General features: G+C 40.5%; 1 protein-coding gene across 1 annotated transcript in view; it reads left to right on the forward strand.

The window, feature by feature from the left end:
* ATRN (attractin) overlaps positions 1 to 17,814 on the forward strand; it is a 259,935-nt gene extending 242,121 nt beyond the window's left edge. The window contains exons 28-29 of the mRNA XM_045019462.1: positions 10,773 to 10,887; positions 12,333 to 17,814. Coding sequence (XP_044875397.1) covers positions 10,773 to 10,887; positions 12,333 to 12,457 — 240 coding nt within the window. The 3' untranslated portion in view covers positions 12,458 to 17,814. The remainder of the gene's footprint in view (positions 1 to 10,772; positions 10,888 to 12,332) is intronic.
* The last annotated feature ends 1,756 nt before the right edge of the window (positions 17,815 to 19,570 follow it).

Below are 19,570 nucleotides of genomic sequence, written 5' to 3' on the forward strand. Positions count from 1 at the left end.
TCTTAGAGTGCTGGCATAGATGAGCTTTAAGCATCTTAAAGTAGGGAAGAGCATGCAACTAGTACTTACATTCTCAGCAGAGGTAAATATATATACTGTGATAGTCATTCTAAGCAGCCACCCCAGGGATCAACAAAGAGATACCTAGTAAAGTTTGTCTTGCATAACAGGTCAAACAAAATTGTGCTGGAAACCTTGAGGGAGACTGTAAAGTGGTCTCATAAGACAGGATTGTCAACTGGAGATGGCCATTAGTGCAGATTTCACTGTATTGTGTTCTGTTATCCACACTTAGAATCCAGCACTGATAGATGGTTATCCTTTCGTCTGTGAACTGGAGGCTGTTCATGTCTACAAGTAGTCTAAATGGCTAAATAATGGTGGCTTTTGTCAAGAAAACAGTCTGCAGCTTGTTTGGAATGTTAATGTCTTTGAGGTATGGACGTGCATTTAATTCCACATTCGTTTTCATAGGGCCAAAGTTAGTTTCACTGCAAATTCTTAATTGTCCCTTTATCAGGCATCAAGACACCAAGCTTGATTTCTATTTTAGAAAGAGCAGAAATGTGGCACAAGTGTAGCCTGTGTCAGTCTAATAATCAATTCATACTGGCCTGGGTAGAAATGCTGCCAACGGGATCAAAAACTGCCTGAAGGCCCCAGCTATTAAAAGGTAGAGATAAACAGTAGTATGTTCAGATGGGTGTGGAGTATCACTGGGACCTATGCTCTGTCCACTCTTAACATCTTTATCAGTTATCTGGAAACTGGTAAACAGCACGCTCAGGGCATTCACAGTAACTTGAGAGGAGTTGTGAATATCAGCAAGGCCAGGAAATAGCTAGAACGGTTAGACATTTGAACCAAAAAAACAAGTGAGGTGCAGACTTAGAAAACTGCAAACTATTGCATTTTGGCGGCGGGGGGGACGGGAATAATTTGAAATACAAAATCGCACATAGACATCACTTCTATAGCCTTGCCGTAACTGCACCCAAATTGTTGTATTCAGTTCTGAGCACTTCTGTATTATAACAGGGTTCAAAAAAGAACTAGATAAGTTCATGCAGGATAAGTCCATCAATGGCTATTAGCCAGGATGAGCAGAGATGGTGTCCCAACCTCTGTTTGCCAGAAGCTGGGAATGGGCAACAGGGAGTGGATTACTTGATGATTCCCTGTTCTGTTCATTCCCTCTGGGGCAGCTGGCATTGGCCACTGTCAGAAGACAGGAGACTGGGCTAGATGGACCTTTGATTTTACTCAGTATGGCCGATCTTATGTTCTTATAAAAAAAAAATTGATTCAGTTGGAGGAGTTCAGAGGAGAGCAACCAAACTTCTCAGAGAGCTTGGCCTGACTTCTAAAAGGGTTAAAAGCCAAGTATGTACTATATAGTTTGACTAAGCAATGTTTGAGAGGGGCATAATTGTCTATATCTATTTAAAGGGGCATTGAGGAGAGGAATGATTTAAGCTGCAACAAAGGGATATTGCGTAGAGGAATGGGATGAAATTGAGAGAAAAATATAAACAATATCAGGAAAAAAAAGTTAGTGAGAGCTATAGCACTGCAGAATAGTCACTTCAGGGAAGTCATGGGGCTTCCATCACTTGGGACTTCTTTTTAACGATCCAGTCCAGTTTTTATATGTACTGTAAAGAAGTATCCTGTCCTAAAGCTTACCTAGAGGCAGGTTATCCCGTAACTTCCTAGCATAATGGTTCTTGAACCTTCGTTTTAAGCAGCTGTGGTGCTGTCCACTTTCAGAGACAGAGTACAAGACTAATTGAACCATTGGTTTTGATCTAGCATAGCAGTGCCAATGTTCCTGTGACTTAAATGATTCATTCATAGGTTTCAAAGCCACAGGGGGGACTGTTATGCTCTAGTCCAGGGGTGGCCAACCTGAGCCATAGAAGGAGCCAGAATTTACCAATGTACATTGCCAGAGAGCCACAATAATACACCAGCAGCCCCTCCTCCCCCCCTGCCATCCGCTCTTCTCTCCCCCCACCCCGCTCCCAGCATCTCCCGCCCACCAGCAGCCCCACCAATAAGCACCTCCCGATCAGCTGTTTTGTGGTGTGCAAGAGGCTCTGAGGGGGAGGAGCGAGGGCACGGCAGGCTCAGGGGAGGGGGCAGGAAGGGGTGGAGTGGGGGCAGAGCCAGGGGTTGAGCGGTGAGCACCCCCAGCACATTGGAAAGTTGGTGCCTGTAGCTCCAGCCCCGGAGTTGGTGCCTATACAAGGAGCTGCATATTAACTTCTGAAGAGCCGCATGTGGCTCCGGAGCCACAGGTTGGCCACCCCTGCTCTAGTCTGACCTCTCACGTACCACAGGCCATTGCATTTCGTTCAGAAGGCATGCTCTAGCAGTCCTAATTTATTACTTGTTCCATTCTTCTGAGAGGGTATCATTTGCCGTTTAAAAGATTAATTGCTGATTCGTTACTACTAAAACACTCAGACTGCACATCAGTGTGTAACTACAGTGTTTGCTTTTGAAAATATGCACCAACAATGGAACCAGAATGTCCGTTCAGCAGATGTGGTCCACGTAGGTGAACGGATGTCAGGATAGCTACTGTTATGTTGCAGTATAGAGGAATATGAGAACAAAGTGAGATTTGTACATTTTGGCCTTTTAAATTAATTTGTTGTTGACTCTGCCTATGTTCTCCTGCTTTCTAATTTATAGAAGTGTGTGCTACCCTTTGAACACCTGCCAAGGTAATGTGTAGTTGCTAATGGTAAGAACCTAGAGATCATGTGGACAAGTGAGGTGTGTAAAACTGATTAGCTCTACTAGAATTTAATATACTCTAATAACACTCTGTACTGTGAAAACAACAAAAGATGCTAAACCCTTCACATAATGAATTACTTCCAGCTCATGTCGGTATTGGTTTCATTTTACATAATTTGCTGCTTCGAGAAAGCTTTTGCATTGTTATGCAGTAAACATTTGGTAGTGATGCTCTGGGATCTGCTGTTTGTCCTGACTGTGTCTGCAAAGGTTCGTTCTCCTGCCCCCGAGTATACATTTTGGTGTGTAAATGGAATGGTGGCAAGTGTTAACTGTCCACATTTTGTAAATGTAGGAGCTAAGGATTTATAAATAAAACTGAAAAGCTGATACTATTTTCAGTAAAACTGACCAGCAATGCAGTTGGAAATGCTTTGTCTCTGATTTTAGCTGATGAGAGGGAAATGGCTGGAGAGAAAGCAAACTCTCTGAAGATTTGAGTAAAAGGGTCTTTTGAAACTCTTCTTTCCCTTTGGAAGAAATGAGTACGTTTTCTGATTGAAACGCTAATAACACCAACAGCTTCTGAAAACTATTGGAGAGGACCTATTTGCATTCCTTTGTGCACAGAAGTTGTTTTAAGTGTCTTGTGTCTGAGATCATCTGACTGCTGTTTCATGCTTATTATGTGCACCTTTTATTGTAAAAAGCAACCTAGTATTGAAATTAACAGCATAACTACCCTCTGGTACATGTGAAATCAAGGTCAACTTTCAACATTTGCCATATGCATATCGGCCATATTGTATGTTGTGGCCTTGTCTTACACTACCCTTAGGGAAGCAGTGGAGAATTTCAAGATAAATGCAATTATTACCTTATTTGTGAGAACGTTACAGGGCCCAGAGGTTTTGTAATTTAACATTGCCTGGGAACATTGCAAGTTCTCCTGTCACTAATCTTTCCCTTCACGTAGACCTTGCATCGAATGCTTGCTGGATTGACACTTCTTGCATTAAAAGTGGGGTGGTTATTTATTAAATGTAGCTGGGTATAACTCCCTATTGATCTTTCTGCTGTTCATTTGTGGCCGTTTGCATTTCTGATACAAGACACTGATGAATCCATGTGCTCATGCCCGTATGTTGACTATGCTAGGCTAGCCTGAAGGCTTGAGCACCTCTTTTAAAAATTATATTCTTAAAGTCCAGACATAGAAACCCAGTATTGAAATGGGCTGAACAATTCAAGGAGAAAGACTGATTTACTGTGGGCCAGCTTCTAGTTAAATATCAAGGCCAAGGTTTCAAAGATGAATATGAATTCTTAGTCTAGAATTGTGCACTTCAAATAATTACAAGAAGTTAATTCATCTCCATATGAGAAAGCACATGAAATACTCTGGGGATGTGATTTTTTTAGAACTTCATTTATACTGTCTTTTTATGGAAAATTGCTTACGTTTTATTTTATGAATGCTTGGTCAGTTTTCAATCATACCATTCAAAAAAAACCTGGACATTTAGCCTGACACTATTCCACACACTGAAGTCATCTGACACATAGCTGAAACTCTGTTTAACTTATTTCAGTAATAATGCCACAGGTTCTGCTTCCATTTAAGCAACTCTGTGAGGCACATATTCTTACTGGAAATTGAAAGCTTGTGATGGTTTGGGACTATTTACTAAGCCATACAAAAATGTTGTTAAAAATACATTTTGTCCTACTATGTTTGAAAAGCAATTGGCTTGGTCTGTCAGTGTTGCATAGTAACTGGATTAAACACGCCAGTATACTTAAAATGTGTTCTAGAAAAATAAAATTGCTCTTCACTGTTTTAAATTATATAGAATGTTTATCGTTCTGTAGTCATTAGTTTTCATAATTGTTAGAATGTGTTGTATGTTAATTGTATTAATAGAAATAATGGGATGAAATAAAAAGAGATTTTAGGCTAAACATCACATAATGATGCCTGATTGTGAGCTGTATTAGGCTGTGAAATTGGCTCCCAAGGGAACTGGTGGTAGACACATCACCTGAGTCATTTAAAACTAGTCTAGAGGAAGTACTACAAAATGTACTGCTAGTGTGGGAACAATATTGCCATGGGAGGTGGATTAATTAGATGATCTAACTGAGACTTTGACCATTTTTAACTTCTATAATTCTGTGAACACTCTACATATTGCGCACACATCAACACTCAAACAAAATAATTACTTGGCTTGTGTCCACAGCATTTCTGGTCAATATAGCAGCTTTATTGAAGAAATGCTAAATAGATTTTTTTGTATAGCCTCAGTAGTTAACAAGATACCATTCATTTTAAAATTACATTATAAAAAAGTATCAGAGGGGTAGCTGTGTTAGTCTGGATCTATAAAAGCAGCAAAGAGTCCTGTGGCACCTTATAGACTAACAGATGATGTATTGGAGCATGAGCTTTCGTGGGTGAATACCCACTTCGTCGTGCTCATGCTCCAAAACTTCTGTTAGTCTATAAGGTCCCACAGGACTCTTTGCTATTATAAAAAAGGACACTTTTTCTAATATTGACCAGTGCAAAACTCATGGCTGTTCTGGCCAATAAAAATCAGTGGCACCATCATTTTCTGACTGCAGTTCAGCCCTCAGGCGTGCGTATATTATGGGTTCTACGAAGGACAATCATGTGACACAACTTGGATATAAAATTCGAGTTACCTTGGCTCCTAGCATTTTGTTGTTCAGCACGAAAACAAGAACACTTCCATTAATACTAGCTTTAATGGCAGAGGTGAGCCAGTGCAGGCATTTACCATCTGTGCAAAGTCGTCATTCTGGCCACGTTTACTTTTTTCCTTAAAAGGGGGGAGAAGGGGGAGCATTGATGAAGTCCCCTCTGCTCACAGACCAGATACGGCTTTGGCAGCAGCACTGCAAGCTTCTCCTAGACTGGCCACCTCTCAGATGTAACCTGAAGGAAATAAGTCTCTTTGCCATTCAGTCCTTGGTGCCTTTGAAACTGCCAACAAGGGTGCTTATGTGATGTGTAGACTAAGAGCACCAACTTATTTCTGATGGGCCGTCAGATGGCAGTGATAGGAATGTGCATTTGAACCGGTGCCCTAAAGGTGAAATCTTTTGTATCCCATTAACCACAATCCCTGGCCATCTGTTCTAACTGAGAGACCTTATGTGGTTTTAAAATGTGGACATCCAAGTGTTTGGACACCAAGGACAGCACTGGTGATGTGCCAAGAGTCTGAGGGCTGCACTTAATTAGCATAGATTTGCATAATGTGCACTTTTATTGTATCATTAAGTTTTTAATAAAAAGGAATTGCTTTTATATTTCAGTGATAGGCTTAGCAAAATACTCAATGTCAGAGTCCCCATAGTGATTTGTTTCGGGTGAACCTGCTACTGAGAGGTGTTGCAAAGTTTGGAGAGTCATATTTTAAGAGGCAAATAGCAGCCATCTATCAGACAAAAACACAATAATACATCAGCACCAAAAGGGAAAACTGCAAGCTTTGCTCGGTGTCCATGCTGTGTCTGCCTCCCTCTGATCTTGAACGAGGACCTGGATCTCCAGTGCGAGAATTCAGTGGCCTACCATTCGCAGCCCTAATCTCATAACACAGGACTCCAGTCTCTGAGGGAAGTGGGGGAGTTTGCATGAGGCATTTGGAGCTTGAGTCATAGGGGAGATGACTGGAGGTAGCTGGAATTTCTGTTAGGGAAAGAAGGGGAAAATTAGGAAGCTGAGCAAGTTAGTGCTTTGGTTACTGGCTGGGAGGGGGGAAAGCCTGGACTGTTTTTGGACTGTCTGTGGCAGAGATGTAATAACATGATGAAGTCTGAGCAAGCTCTCCCCATTGGCTGCATATTGTTTGTTTGTACAGCAGCACCCAGAAATCACACTCACGCTCAGGGCCCTATTGTGTTGAGTGCTGTACAAATAAATGGTTATAAATAGTTCTTGACCCAGTTGGAAGCCTGTCATGCACTACCAGTGAGAGAAGCTTCTTTGGTGTGGCCCATATGAATATAGGACTAGTGCATCCAACTCCCTTACTATGTGAGACAGGCCAAGATGTAACATGGTAATGTCTAGGCCCATGGTGATGCCAGCTCCACCTTTGCAGACAGTTGGTGAGATCACAATCAAGATAGACTTATTCACTAGTTTGTCTACATATATGTAGAACACATTCCCCAGACTCCAGTGATCAGTTGCCAGATGTAAGAGAGGGCATAGTATGTCCTTCTCTGCAGGCTGAGCCATTGCCTACATCAAACTGAACGTTACCATAGCCTGATGCATGAGTCGTACCCCCACGCTGGTTTTTGCTTTTGGCCCTCACTAACACAAGCTGAAGATGAGGTGTCATGCAAGTCACAGTTCAAAAAGCAGGTGACTGAGTTGGTGCTGTCAAAAATAAATTCACTAGACTTGATTCTGTTTTATATGCTGTATTTGTTGTTACTAATGATGGGCCTGTCTTAGCAAAACAGTGCACAGTGGTAGGCAGTACATAGCACTTATTCTGGAGTTATCCAAAGCAACATGATAGTGCATTTATTGTACCCCTTTCTTCCAAATATATCCTAAAACAATCAGTTTGGCTACCTCATTTTACAAATTGTATATTCACAAATCTCTTAATTCACTGCGGAAATGCAACCACCTCTGTGGTGAAAAATTGACAGCTGTTTAACAGCACACAGCTTTTCTGATCAGTTTAGTGCAGGAAGAGAAGAATGCCATGAGTAAATAAATCTAAAGTAGACATTTTGGGAGACAGAATGTAAGTACTTTAATTTAGAAATTAACCAGAGCAAGAGGGTTAATTTCACTATTGTGAAAGTCGCACTGAATTTTGAGTGACTACAGCGGATCAGAATGTATTCTGTATCTCACCCAAAAGATATCACCTCCAATAGAACAGCACATCCTCATTATTATACAGGCTTTGGCTCAGTACTGGCAGAAGGAAGATGGCTATCTGCCGAATTACTAGCATGACACTGCAGGTTATCTACAATGCTTCCATTTGAAAAGGGTAGCATCTAGCATTTCTGTTTAGGGGAGGAATGGAGTAGAAAAGGTATTTTATAATCCAAGAGTAGTGCAAAGAGAATAAATTAAAATTAGATCATAAAACAAATGAATTCTGTATGTTGCTCCAACATTTCATTCACCCCACTGCTTTGTTCCATGCCATTGTATTCTCCCGGGGCTTTGCTATTTATTGTTGCTAACACTCGGAGTAAGATTAAGCACCGGGCTAATGCTGCAGCACTAAATTACACCCCACACATTTAGTAGCATTTTTGGACAATGGAAGGAATACAATGTTTGCCTGGATTTTTTTCTTTTTCAGAGATTATAAATAAACTTTTAAATGCCCAGCATCTCCTCTCCACTGAGTAGGCTAGAAGGCTGGATGTAGTGTATTGCTTTAGTTTCCAAGAAGCTTTCCCTCTGCTCTCTCCATTAACCGTAGTAATTGAGTTGCCAGTCGGATAATATAGCCCCCCCACACATATATGCTCACTTGCTTTGTAGAACAATAATTGTTTTGAGTTTGATCCTTTTTTTTTTTCTTTTGAATGGGGGAGATTGGTTGGCTTACGACTGCAGATTTTTACAGACTGCCTTTTATATTGTTTTAAGCTGTAAAATACGAATTTATCTACATTTCAAAAAGACTAATAAATCATCATTGTAATCATTAGGGTTCATATGAAATATAAAAATAGTTTAAAGTTTAATTTTGTTTGCTGTTGTATCCTTTTTTATTAGGCGCCAGTAATTGAATTGCATTGTTTGATTCCTGTTCCCTTTCTAGAGTCTTGGATTATATTGAGTTTCTGTTGAGCCTTTAAATACAGTATTGCAATTTTATGCTTAATGAAATAGAATCATAGGACTAGAAGGGCCCTCGAGAGGTCATCTAGTCCAGTCCCCTGCACTCAAGGCAGGACTAAGTATTATCTAGACCATCCCCAACAGGTGTTTGTCCAACCTGCTCTTAAAAATCCCCAATGATGGAGATTCCACAACCTCCCTAGGCAATTTATTCCAGTGCTTAACCACCCTGACACTTAGGAAGTTTTTCCTAATGTCCAACCTAAACCTCCCTTGCTGCAATTTAAGCCCATTGCTTCTTGTCCTGTCCTCAGAGGTTAAGAAGAACAATTTTTCTCCCTCCTCCTTATAACAACCTTTTATATACTTGAAAACAGTTATTATGTCTCCTTTCAGTCTTCTCTTCTCCAGACTAAAGAAACCCAATTTTTTTTCAATCTTCCCTCAAACATCATGTTTTCTAGACCGTTAATAATTTTTGTTGCTCTTATCTGGACTTTCTCCAATTTGTCCACATCTTTCCTGAAATGTGGCGCCCAGAACTGGACACAATACTCCACTTGAGGCCTAATCAGCATGGAGCAGAGCGGAAGAATGACTTCTCGTGTCTTGCTTACAATACTCCTGCTAATACATCCCAGAATTATTTTGTTTGTTTGTTTTTGTTTTTTTGTTTTGTTTTGTTTTCAATAGTGTTACACTGTTGACTAAATCATCCCAGCCAAGGCTTTGTCAAGCTGAGCCTTAAAAACCTCTAAGGATGGAGATTCCACCACCTCCTAGGGAACCCATTCCAGTGCTTCACCACCCTCCTAGCGAAATAGTGTTTCCTAATATCCAACCTAGACCTCCCCCACTGCAACTTGAGACCATTGCTCCTTGTTCTGTCATCTGCCACCACTGAGAACAGTCTAGCTCCATCCTCTTTGGAACCCCCTTCAGGTAGTTGAAGGCTGCTATCAAATCCCCCCATATTCTTCTCTTCTGCAGACTAAATACTCCCAGTTCCCTCAGCCTCCCCTCGTAAGTCATGTGCCCCAGCCCCCGAATTATTTTCGTTGCCCTCCACTGGACTCTCACCAATTTGTCAACATCCCTTCTGTAGTGGGGGGACCAAAACAGAAGTGATACATAGTGATCCACTATGACCCCCAGATCCCTTTCTTCAGTACTCCTTCCTAGGCAGTCATTTGCCATTTTGTATGTGTGCAACTGTAAGTATTTAATAGTATTTAACAATAAGTATGTAATTAGCATCAAAGAATCCACTAGGGGCTGTGTGTTCATAATCAACAGAAAACTAGAAGCCACAGAGCATAACAGATAGAAAGTCCACCTCAGCTTGCTGATATGAAGCAAGAGAGGCAAGAGCTCGCCCTCGGCACCTGAGCTCTAAGGTTTATATAATACTTGCACATTCTTCACTTACTGCAGAGTTGGTCCATAGTAAAATTAAGCATGTGCATAATTGTTAGCAAATAGGCCCTGATCTGCAGGGTCAGATAATAATGTATTTTTATATCCGCGCGATGCTGTTACTTCTAAAAGGCAGATAAGCCTGTCACTTTTTTATTACTTTGTCTTTTTAGTAACAAAACCCACTGAAATTAGCTGCTCATCTTTTCAAATGAAATGTTCAATGTTAATAAGAATACATTGGGGGGATTTCTAAATGGCAGAAAGATCAGACACTCAGTTCCCATTCCCCACCGGTGAGCGTTGGGTGCTGAATTACTCTGTGTCTTTGGCAGTCTTCCCCTTTGCACTTATTTATTCACCTGTCATCCTTGTCTCTCATAGTTATATTTTACACACACACACACACACACACACTCTCTCTCTCTCTCTCTCTCTCAATATGCCTTGGAACCCCCTGCAAGGAGAGTAAATAGCGTAATACTTCATACAGAGAAGCTTTGTGCAAGACTTGATTTTTAACCACTAGACTTCATTAAGTAAATGTGTTTTGTTATGGCGACTAGGGTTATGATTGTTCATAATATTGATTTCAGTTTTGACAACAATGTGCTGGGCACTAGTCAACCATAGATAAAGTCATAGTTCATGCCCTGAAGCTTTAATGTACAGTCTAACAAGACAAAGGGTGAGCTAACAGGGAGGGAACAAACACACAATGTTCTTTCTTTCTTTTTTGCTACAGACTGTTCCGAAACCAATAGCGCTGGAACCCTGTTTTGGAAACAGAGCAGCAGTCCTCTCAGTATTTGTGAGGTTGCCTCGAGGAATGGGTGGTATCCCGCCGCCAGGGCAGTCAGGTGAATGATATCATTATGCTTTGACATGTTTCTAATCTGCCTAGGTATTTATACTGTGCCCATCACCGTGGTCTCTGAGTCTTACAGATTAATTCAGGAATACATAAAATTCCCTAGTCAGTGGGAATTTATTTTACAGAGTAGGTAATCTCATTTACTAAGGGTTAGGTTCTTCTGTTTGACTCCAGTTGGGTTGAACCTTACTCCTCCAGTCAGCTCTTTGAAATGAGTGGACTCACTAACAGAGTAAGGAACTACTCAGTTCGAGTTAGGGCAGCATAATTAAGCCCTACACAACGGACATGCAGGGTTTGTCAGACAACTTCTGCTAACAGTGAAAATGCTAGACTTACTGTAACTGAGGTTTGATCCTTTTCTTGTCACTGAGCTTGTGCAAAGTAATCACTGGTGAAAATTTAGAGCCATATGCTGTGGTGTCTGTCTTTGTTTTCACCTCAGGGTGTTTTAGAAGAAGTAGGGATACATTTCATCTGAACACCAGTCACTGGGAAAAATACAGGGGCCACAAGTGGCTGGAAGTTTTCAATAGTTACTTTTAAAAGGGCCTTATTTGCCTCCCCAACTCCCCCCACAGCAAGAGGTTCACCTGTCTGACCTTCAAAGGCCATGCCCTGCTCCTTTCTCTCTTCTGATGGGAGCATGGGGCAGTTGGATGCTGTTCTTCCCACTCCTGTCCCAACACTTTATATGAGGGAAATCAGGTTAGATGTGTTTGTTCTCTCTCTCTCACACACAGTCCCCCAAAACTACAAGTTTTTCCCAGCCCCCCAGCTAATGGTTCCTTTGTGAGGAATTGAGATATAGCCAGCCTCTAGAACAGCTTCTGTTGCCTGCAGCTGGAGGATGGTCAGGACAAGATTTTCAGCAACCAGCAAAGTCAGTAAGTGTGGTGAGGGGAGGAAGGGACTAGAAGAGGGTGTAAATTGCTTCTGAGTTCTCATTTTGCTCAGTGGAGGGTAATTAGGGTTTTGGATTAAACAGAGACCAGATCCAGACCTTCAAGAATGTCTAGGTAAATGCTTTGGTTTTCTCTCATCTGTGGTTATTTTGGGAGGGTGACTATTTTTTCAGACCAGGAAGGTGTGGTTGCAGAGTGCTTGTGAAGCATAATGGACCTGCCATCCCCAAGTGCGTTGAGGAAACTGCTGTTCTTCTGTGGCATGATTACTAGCTTCAAATAAAAGCGGTTTAAATTAATATCCTGGTTTTTATGTTCAGAAGATTATCTTTGGCGGGTGACAGGAAGCAGTTGCTTTGATGGAAACGTACATTATTGAGTAGCTTGCTTCCGAGTACCCCGTCAAGTTTAATCTGCAAATCAAAATGCTTCTTTAAAAATAAATAAATCACTTTTTGGATAAGATTTTATACAACTGCAATCCACAGACTTTCACTTCTGTAACCACCTTGATTTACTACTTCAGGTCTTGCAGTGGCCAGCGCTTTGGTGGACGTTTCACAACAAATGCCAATTGCCTACAAAGAGAAATCAGGAGCAGTACGAAATCGGAAACAACAGCCCCCGGCACAGCCAGGAACCTGTATTTGATGCATGGACATCATAAACTGTCTCTCTAGGGTTTTAAACACCAGTAACACATAGGAGGAGGAGGAGAAGAAGAAAGATTTTACAGTGGTGACACAAAAGAGACTAAAAATATATGGAAAATGCAACTTCCTTGAACCCAGCTTTTTTTCTCATACACTTGATAGTTGGCTTTGTTTGACAATTGCTCCACTTAAGTTTTACTGACATATGCCACTGGATGGTTCAACCTTTTTTTTCCCCCCGGTTTAAAAAAAAAAAAAAAAGATTTCAGGTCCAGTAACCTCTAATCACCACCACTGAAGGTCAGTGTAAATAAAACGCTGGTACAAACATAAATGACACTCAGGTTTATGCATGGAAAGTGCATTATAGTACATGTATTTATCCAACTGTGCCAAAAGGGGAAAAAAAAAAAGATGCAGCATTTCCAGGTAAGTCTCAGCCCTCAGCACATGAAAACAATATTAAACTTCATTGTTGCTTTCATTTCAGATGTAATCATTTCAAAGATTTTCTGTTTATTCCCACATTATTTAATTAGTGCTCTTTTTTTTGGTCATTTATGGTCCAGCTCAATATATAGCATCAAGGTAGGAAAGAATGAAGCAAAGATTGAATATTGTACATTGCTTACGCGGAATTCAATCTTTGCAAAGTTGAATGTGGTTTTCTAAAGCACTAGTGTTTCTATTGTCTTAATCCGGTTGAAATACATGCCCACAAGTGCCTAGACTTAGGCAGATCTAGGAAGTGAGGGAATTAGTACCCACAGGTTTTTACATAATTGTCTTCCTATGTTCCTGTAAAAGTTAATTAGTTACCTAAGGCAATCTGTGCCATTTGTAATGCATCATTTGTAGTCAGGGAAGATGAGGGCATTTTCCCACCCAAGAAACGACTTAACCTGGGGGCAGCATCTTGGGGGGAAAGTGGAATTGAGTTCCTGTGTTTTATGTGAACGCTGCTGTTTTCACCAGCTGGCATAAAGGGAAGTTGTATGTACCTGTGGCCTGCTACCTAATTATCCCTTGGTGTTACCTTCTGAGTCCTTTTCTGCCCATTTGGCCTCCCCTGTTGTTGTGGACAAGGACTGCACCCTGTCGGTGGTCAGAAGTGCTGCTGTTCAGCACTTCCTCTTCTAGGCCCCATTGGTCTGAGGATTTTAATTTAAAAAAACATAGTAGCTCTGTTTGGCCTCTTGTTTGAATGTTCAATCTTGAATTACCCCCAGTGACTGTACAGTGTGAGGTAGCTGCCTTGGACGTCTGAGGGAGACGTACTGCTGGTAGGATACACTCGGTAGGTGTAGAAGAGGGCTTTGTGTAGCAAGGGATTTATGATACTTACTAACTCTTTTTGCAATCGAGCCTCAAAATGATGCTGAGGAGGTTTATTAGACTCGAAGTTGGGCCTACCTTGTAATCGTTAGAATCTGACATAAGAGGAGGTGCAGATTCTCGGTATCCCCAGTGCTTTTAAGCCCAAAGTGTAACTGTTAACTAACAGACTTTGTTACCACACCACAGCCAAGTGTAGTTGCGATGTTGATGCTGACACACGGACGTTGTTGTGTTGAGGTACCAAACAAGGTGTCATTGTTAAATAACTGTAGTAAGTTTAGTTCCATTCAGAGCACTGGGGTTGAGTCTGGTTTTGGCTGGGGTATTATTTACTAACTGAAAAATAAATTGAGTGCGGGGGAGAAATGTAAACTGCAAAGTAACTGTTGAATATTGTTTGATGTTAGCGCCCTCGTCCCAAGATAAAACTGAAGTAACTGCATCTTTTTTTTTTTCTTTTGCGTTTTTGGCAATCTACAACGTATCCATCAGGTTTTGCAAACCCTGGAATTCTTTCTTTGAGGTGTAACATTTGAATAGGAAAATCAATCACTGTGCATCTCAGAACAAGAGTGGTGGTGGTAAAGATTGTAAGTTGGTGGGCCGCAAACCTACAAACAAGAACTCTAATGAATCTTCTCCTAACAAATACAACACTCCAGGAAAATTCTTGTTAAAAACACATCTCTTTTTTAAATCTATTTCTAAACCTGCAAGTTAAATGTCCTGGGGGGGGGTGATAAGGAGAAACTTTGTGGGGTGAAGGTTTTTAGTCAACTTGAATATTAGCTGGTGCACAGATTACCTCAGAGTCACTTCCCAAAAGAACTTGCAACTTCCCTTTGTTTATAGGGCTGCCCGGGCTAGACCGCACCAGAGAAATAACACAAGGTAAAATGTCCCCCCTGTATATTTAATTACCTCACAAATGTTCAGTTCAGATGCAGATCTAGTATTCATGGACCCTTACCCCATTACCCATCACACTGGGCAAACGAACACAGGCTACAGTTCAGGAAAGCTCTTAACCTTATGTCTAAGTCCATACTTATTCAGGACAGCACTTAAGCAGGTGCCTAAAGTTACGCCTATGCTTAGGTGTTTCCCTGTAAAGAAATGCTTTGCTAAATGGGGGCCATTAAGTGAAATTATTTTTAATTTAAAAAAAAAATCATTTCTGTTCCCTTTTAGAGTATTGTCTTACGCTTAGATTGTTGTCTCAATTGCTCATAGCGGAAGCATGCCCAGAACGCTCTCAAGAGAGGAGTTAAGGGTTAGATGTTAAAAATAAGGAAGATGAGCAAAATTGATCAACATTAAGTTTAATTGAGCCAAAAACTGTAAATAGAGGAATAAGACTTTATTAATATAAGTGAAACAAAAAGATCCTTTAGGCTTTCGCCCTGCTTTGTATCTTATCTCCATACGGACAAGGGAAAAGAGAACTCTCATACATATCTCAGCTGCAAGGAGTTTCATCCCAGTTCAAAATAAATTATCGGGGAAGGGGTGAAGAGAGAGGGGAGGGAAAGGGAGGGGAAGAAGAAAACAAACTGCAGGTGTTTCATCAATGTACCAACATCAAAAGTGGATGATTGGGAGTCAGGGAGGGGATTCTTTAAAAAACAACCACCTGTAATTCATGGGAGACTCTGTAAATAAATGAGAAATAACACCCTGATTTTGCACTTGTACATAAACTATACAGTAGTGTGCAGAATGTGGAAAGAGTTAGCGTGTATATAAAACAGAAATATCGAATGTATTTTTGATGCATTTTAAATTATGTATGAGTTTTGTCTTAACTTCTTCATATGATGATTAGGTAACTTTCCAGAGCTTTAAAAAGTCATCACATGAATTCCTGATACCTGGCAGTAGAAAGCAAGGGGGGCGTGACCTGACATTTTTATGTATTTAAATGCATTTCACTTGAACAATATAAGCAAAGTAGTTTTAAATACAGCTTTTCCATTTAAAAAAGAACAATTGGAGAAGGTGACATTTATACTTAAAGCAGCCACTATTATGAGATTATTAAGTTGGTGGTGTGCTGTTCAAGCCTCTACCATTAAGACTGTGCTAGTGATTCCATTCCAAATCACTATTTTCAGGGTTTTATAACCCTGGGTGAAATTTGGTATAGAAGGTCACACTGTTCACTGGGAACATTTTTATTCTTTGAGAAGTGTATTTTGATTTTTAACTGGAAATGTTGCAACCTCCTTATTGTAGAAAAGTCAAATAGTGCCACTGGATACAAAAATACGTTAATTGGAACCAATTTTTGTTCACAAACCTGCTCCAGTTTTTTCACCAGAATTTCATTTGCATTTTTTTAGCCTGCCTGATAGGGTACAGGCAGACCCTGCAGTCATGTTTGTCAGTAATTTGTATACAGAGGAAGATTTATGGGTACCCCCACCCATCAAGTCTCTCTTAGAGCTGTGAGGTTAAAAACATACTGTAGCAAAAATGCCGATGTGCATGGTGCCTGTGAATTCCCAATATGTAATGTACCAAAATATGGTGATATTGTATAGTGAAAGAATGACAGGCCATAAAAGGTGTCTTGTGCCAGATATATACTTCCTTAAATGCAGGATGCATACTAAATATTGTTCTTGTATGTCATGCTCTATCTGGCAAAACTGTACCAAAATATATATTTACTGGGTTTATAGTGTGTTTGTTCATCTAGCCAGGCCTAAATTTAGCTTAAATGACCCTTTAGTGAAATACATGCCCCCTCCCCCAAGGGACTGAAATAAAACATTACGGTTTTCACACAAACCAGAGAAGCCAATTCAATCCTGAATTGACATGAATGTTAGAGATTTTTTTTCTTTTTCATAAAAGCCTACATTCAGGATGGAGTGTCAAATGGAACTTTGAATCTGCTGGCTTTTGGCTTGCCACAATGCTTTAAATATTGTATCTGTAAATGTGTGTGCTCCACCACTGAACTTAAAACAAAAACTGACGATACATGTCAGGAGCGACTTTTAAACTAAGCCATCTACGTTTCCATGGTAATCTCGGGGGTTTTTTTTAACCTTAAATCTTCATTTGGGAATGCAACAGTTTGTTTTTCAATGCACTCCTAAAGTAAGCTGGGAGATCAGGTTCTCTGAAGAAATGTGCATGTTTCATGTGCAAAGGTGCAACGCCATCTCATTTTTGAATATATATGCACTAGCTTTTGGGGTGGAGTGGAGGCAAAAGAGGGATAAGAGATGCTTTTACTTTTCTGACATGCTGTAGATAATTTTAGTCATGACCTTGCGTTCTGTTCTAGTTGCTTGAAATAAGTAAGTTCAACATGTGCTAGTAATGCCTAGAATAGCACACTTGCTGTTTATTCTGCTTCTGGATCAGGATGATTGTTGCTCAATTTACTGTGTCCTTCTAAAACAATAAACTACCTTTGTGCGTCTTCCAGGTACTAAAGACATTTCCTCCTCTGTTATCCACCCACTCCAAAATGTTCACCAGGAAAAATAACAAAAAAACCCACCACAAATCTATTTGTGGAAGAGTGTAAAATACATCGGTCCATTTTTTTAAAAAAATAAATAAATAAAAAAAATAGGTTTTATATTACTCTGAAATTTGTGCACACTAAATGTTCTTTACACTAAGATCCTTGAACTAATTCTGTCTTAATTTTTTTTGTTCTGTAGTTATTTACAGTCCTTATCTGTGTTCCGACTCAAGCTTAGTTTGTTAATATGTATAATTTAGCGTTTATTGCATTCATATGTAAATACCGAGTAAGTATTGTAAACTATTTCATTGCTGGGGATTGTGGGTGTTATACATACACGCATTTAGGACTGCAGTTTTTTGGTATAATTTTTTGTATTGTAAAATAACAGCTAATTTAAGCAGGAACAAGAGAATTATGGGAAGTCGGTACATTTTAAACACAAATGTGAAGTACATGTACATAAATACAAAGTAAATAATGCAAAACTTCCTTCTGAAATAAAAAGTAGAAAATCTGGTTAAAATGTCTTTATTTTGCTTCCTGCTTTTTTTCCCCCCTTCAAGGAGACATTGGGGTATTTTTTTCAGCTTAGTTTGTAAAGAGATGCTAGACCCATAGCCAGAGGACGGTTGAGTTCTATGACGTACATCCGGGTTGGATGATTCTCCTGCCCCCTCCTAACTCAGAGCACTTTTCTTACTCTGCCTTTTCATTGTGTCTTGAGAATTTCAACAGCAATTCCCTATTAGCTGCTCTGCCTGTTATTCCTTAGATCCTGTTTCCTTAGACAACCATACTTTTTGTGGGCTACAGGGACCCACCGAGTTGGCAGGAAGAAAAACCATAGGAGTCGTAGGACAGAGGAGGATACCTCTGTAGGGTTTTCCTAGCAGGGATTTCCAAGCACCAGCCTTGCTCTGGTGGGTTAGGTGACAGCTGCAGAGCATAGAGGCCAGGTGGATTTGCAGGAAAGGACAACACCCTTCCATATAGATGTCCATATAGATGACATCCTTGCCACTCTGCTGTGGATCCCTCCTCTCCCTTGGAGTCCAGGTCCTGCAGGAGTCAGGCTTCTTATCTGCATTCCCCTGTGACAGCTTAGCATCTGCCAGGCTAGAACCCAGATAGAGGTAATATAACTGTGAGCTCTTGCCTAGGGAATGGCGGCATGGAATAATGTATTTCCTGATCCGCCCATAACTGTCTCCAAAGGCTAAGGAGTGCTATGCTTGTGTCACAGCAATTCTGTGATTCCTGTGCAAAGGGCTCCTACCAATATGCAGGTCAACTGAAAATGATCTGGGTTTGAGATTCATTTCCTTCCTCAGACTCACTAATCTGGTATGTTATTCCTTAGCTTTCCCCAAACCTCCACTGTGTTTCTGAATGTCCCCTACAATTACATGGATGGCCTTGGCTTTTTCATTATTAAGAACCAGTTGGTAAACTAGAAAGCACTGGGAGGTGGCAGGAATGCATATCATTGAGTTAGTTACAATTAACTTGTTGCTTCTGGAGTAAAGGGATGAAGCATCATCTCAGCCTTTCCATTTCCCATTCTCATTGCTAGTTTTCCCAGAGTTCTTGCAAGTAAATCAATACTTCCTACAGATCAGAAGAATAATTTGACATCCACTGAGATTGCATTTCTTAAAGTTCTACTAAAGATTCCACAAATACGTCAAACTTTGGAGCCAGCTGGCAAATCATATATGCAGGGAAGCCAGAAAAGGAGACAACTTTACCCTCTCCTCTTCAGACAGCCCAGAATGTGGTAGGCTCAGCTGTTTGAAACAGGGATTTATGCAGAGTCCATTGTTCTCTGTTTATTTTTATGTCCCTTTTCAACTTCAGATTAAGCACTAGCTGAGAGGAAGCAGAGTTGAACCTGGCATTTATGAAACATGAAGGTTTCCATCAGCACTGCCTCCTAAGATCATTTGTGCTAGTTCACTCTGTATTATTAAAGTCTGGTCGGATTATAAAGTTCAACTGGGTACACAGTTCCTAAAATTCAGCCTCATATAGCCAAGACTAAAGTTGTGGGGGACAAGAGGGTTTTTAAAGTTAATTCTGCACACCAGTTAAAAGCTAGAAGGTGGAGTATTTCATTCCAGAGCTGTTTTTACTCTTGTGCTGAAGAAGAGAGAAGCAGAATCCAAGCATGTTTCTGTGGTCTCATCACTAGAGTCAGCAGTCTGACTCTCCTCTTTTGCTTGCTGTGTAGTATTTGTGAATACAATAGAGGGATCAAGTCAAATTCTTACCATTCATTTTTCT

This window comes from Mauremys mutica, chromosome 5 (genome assembly GCF_020497125.1).
Source record: "Mauremys mutica isolate MM-2020 ecotype Southern chromosome 5, ASM2049712v1, whole genome shotgun sequence".
Lineage (NCBI taxonomy): Eukaryota > Metazoa > Chordata > Testudines > Geoemydidae > Mauremys > Mauremys mutica.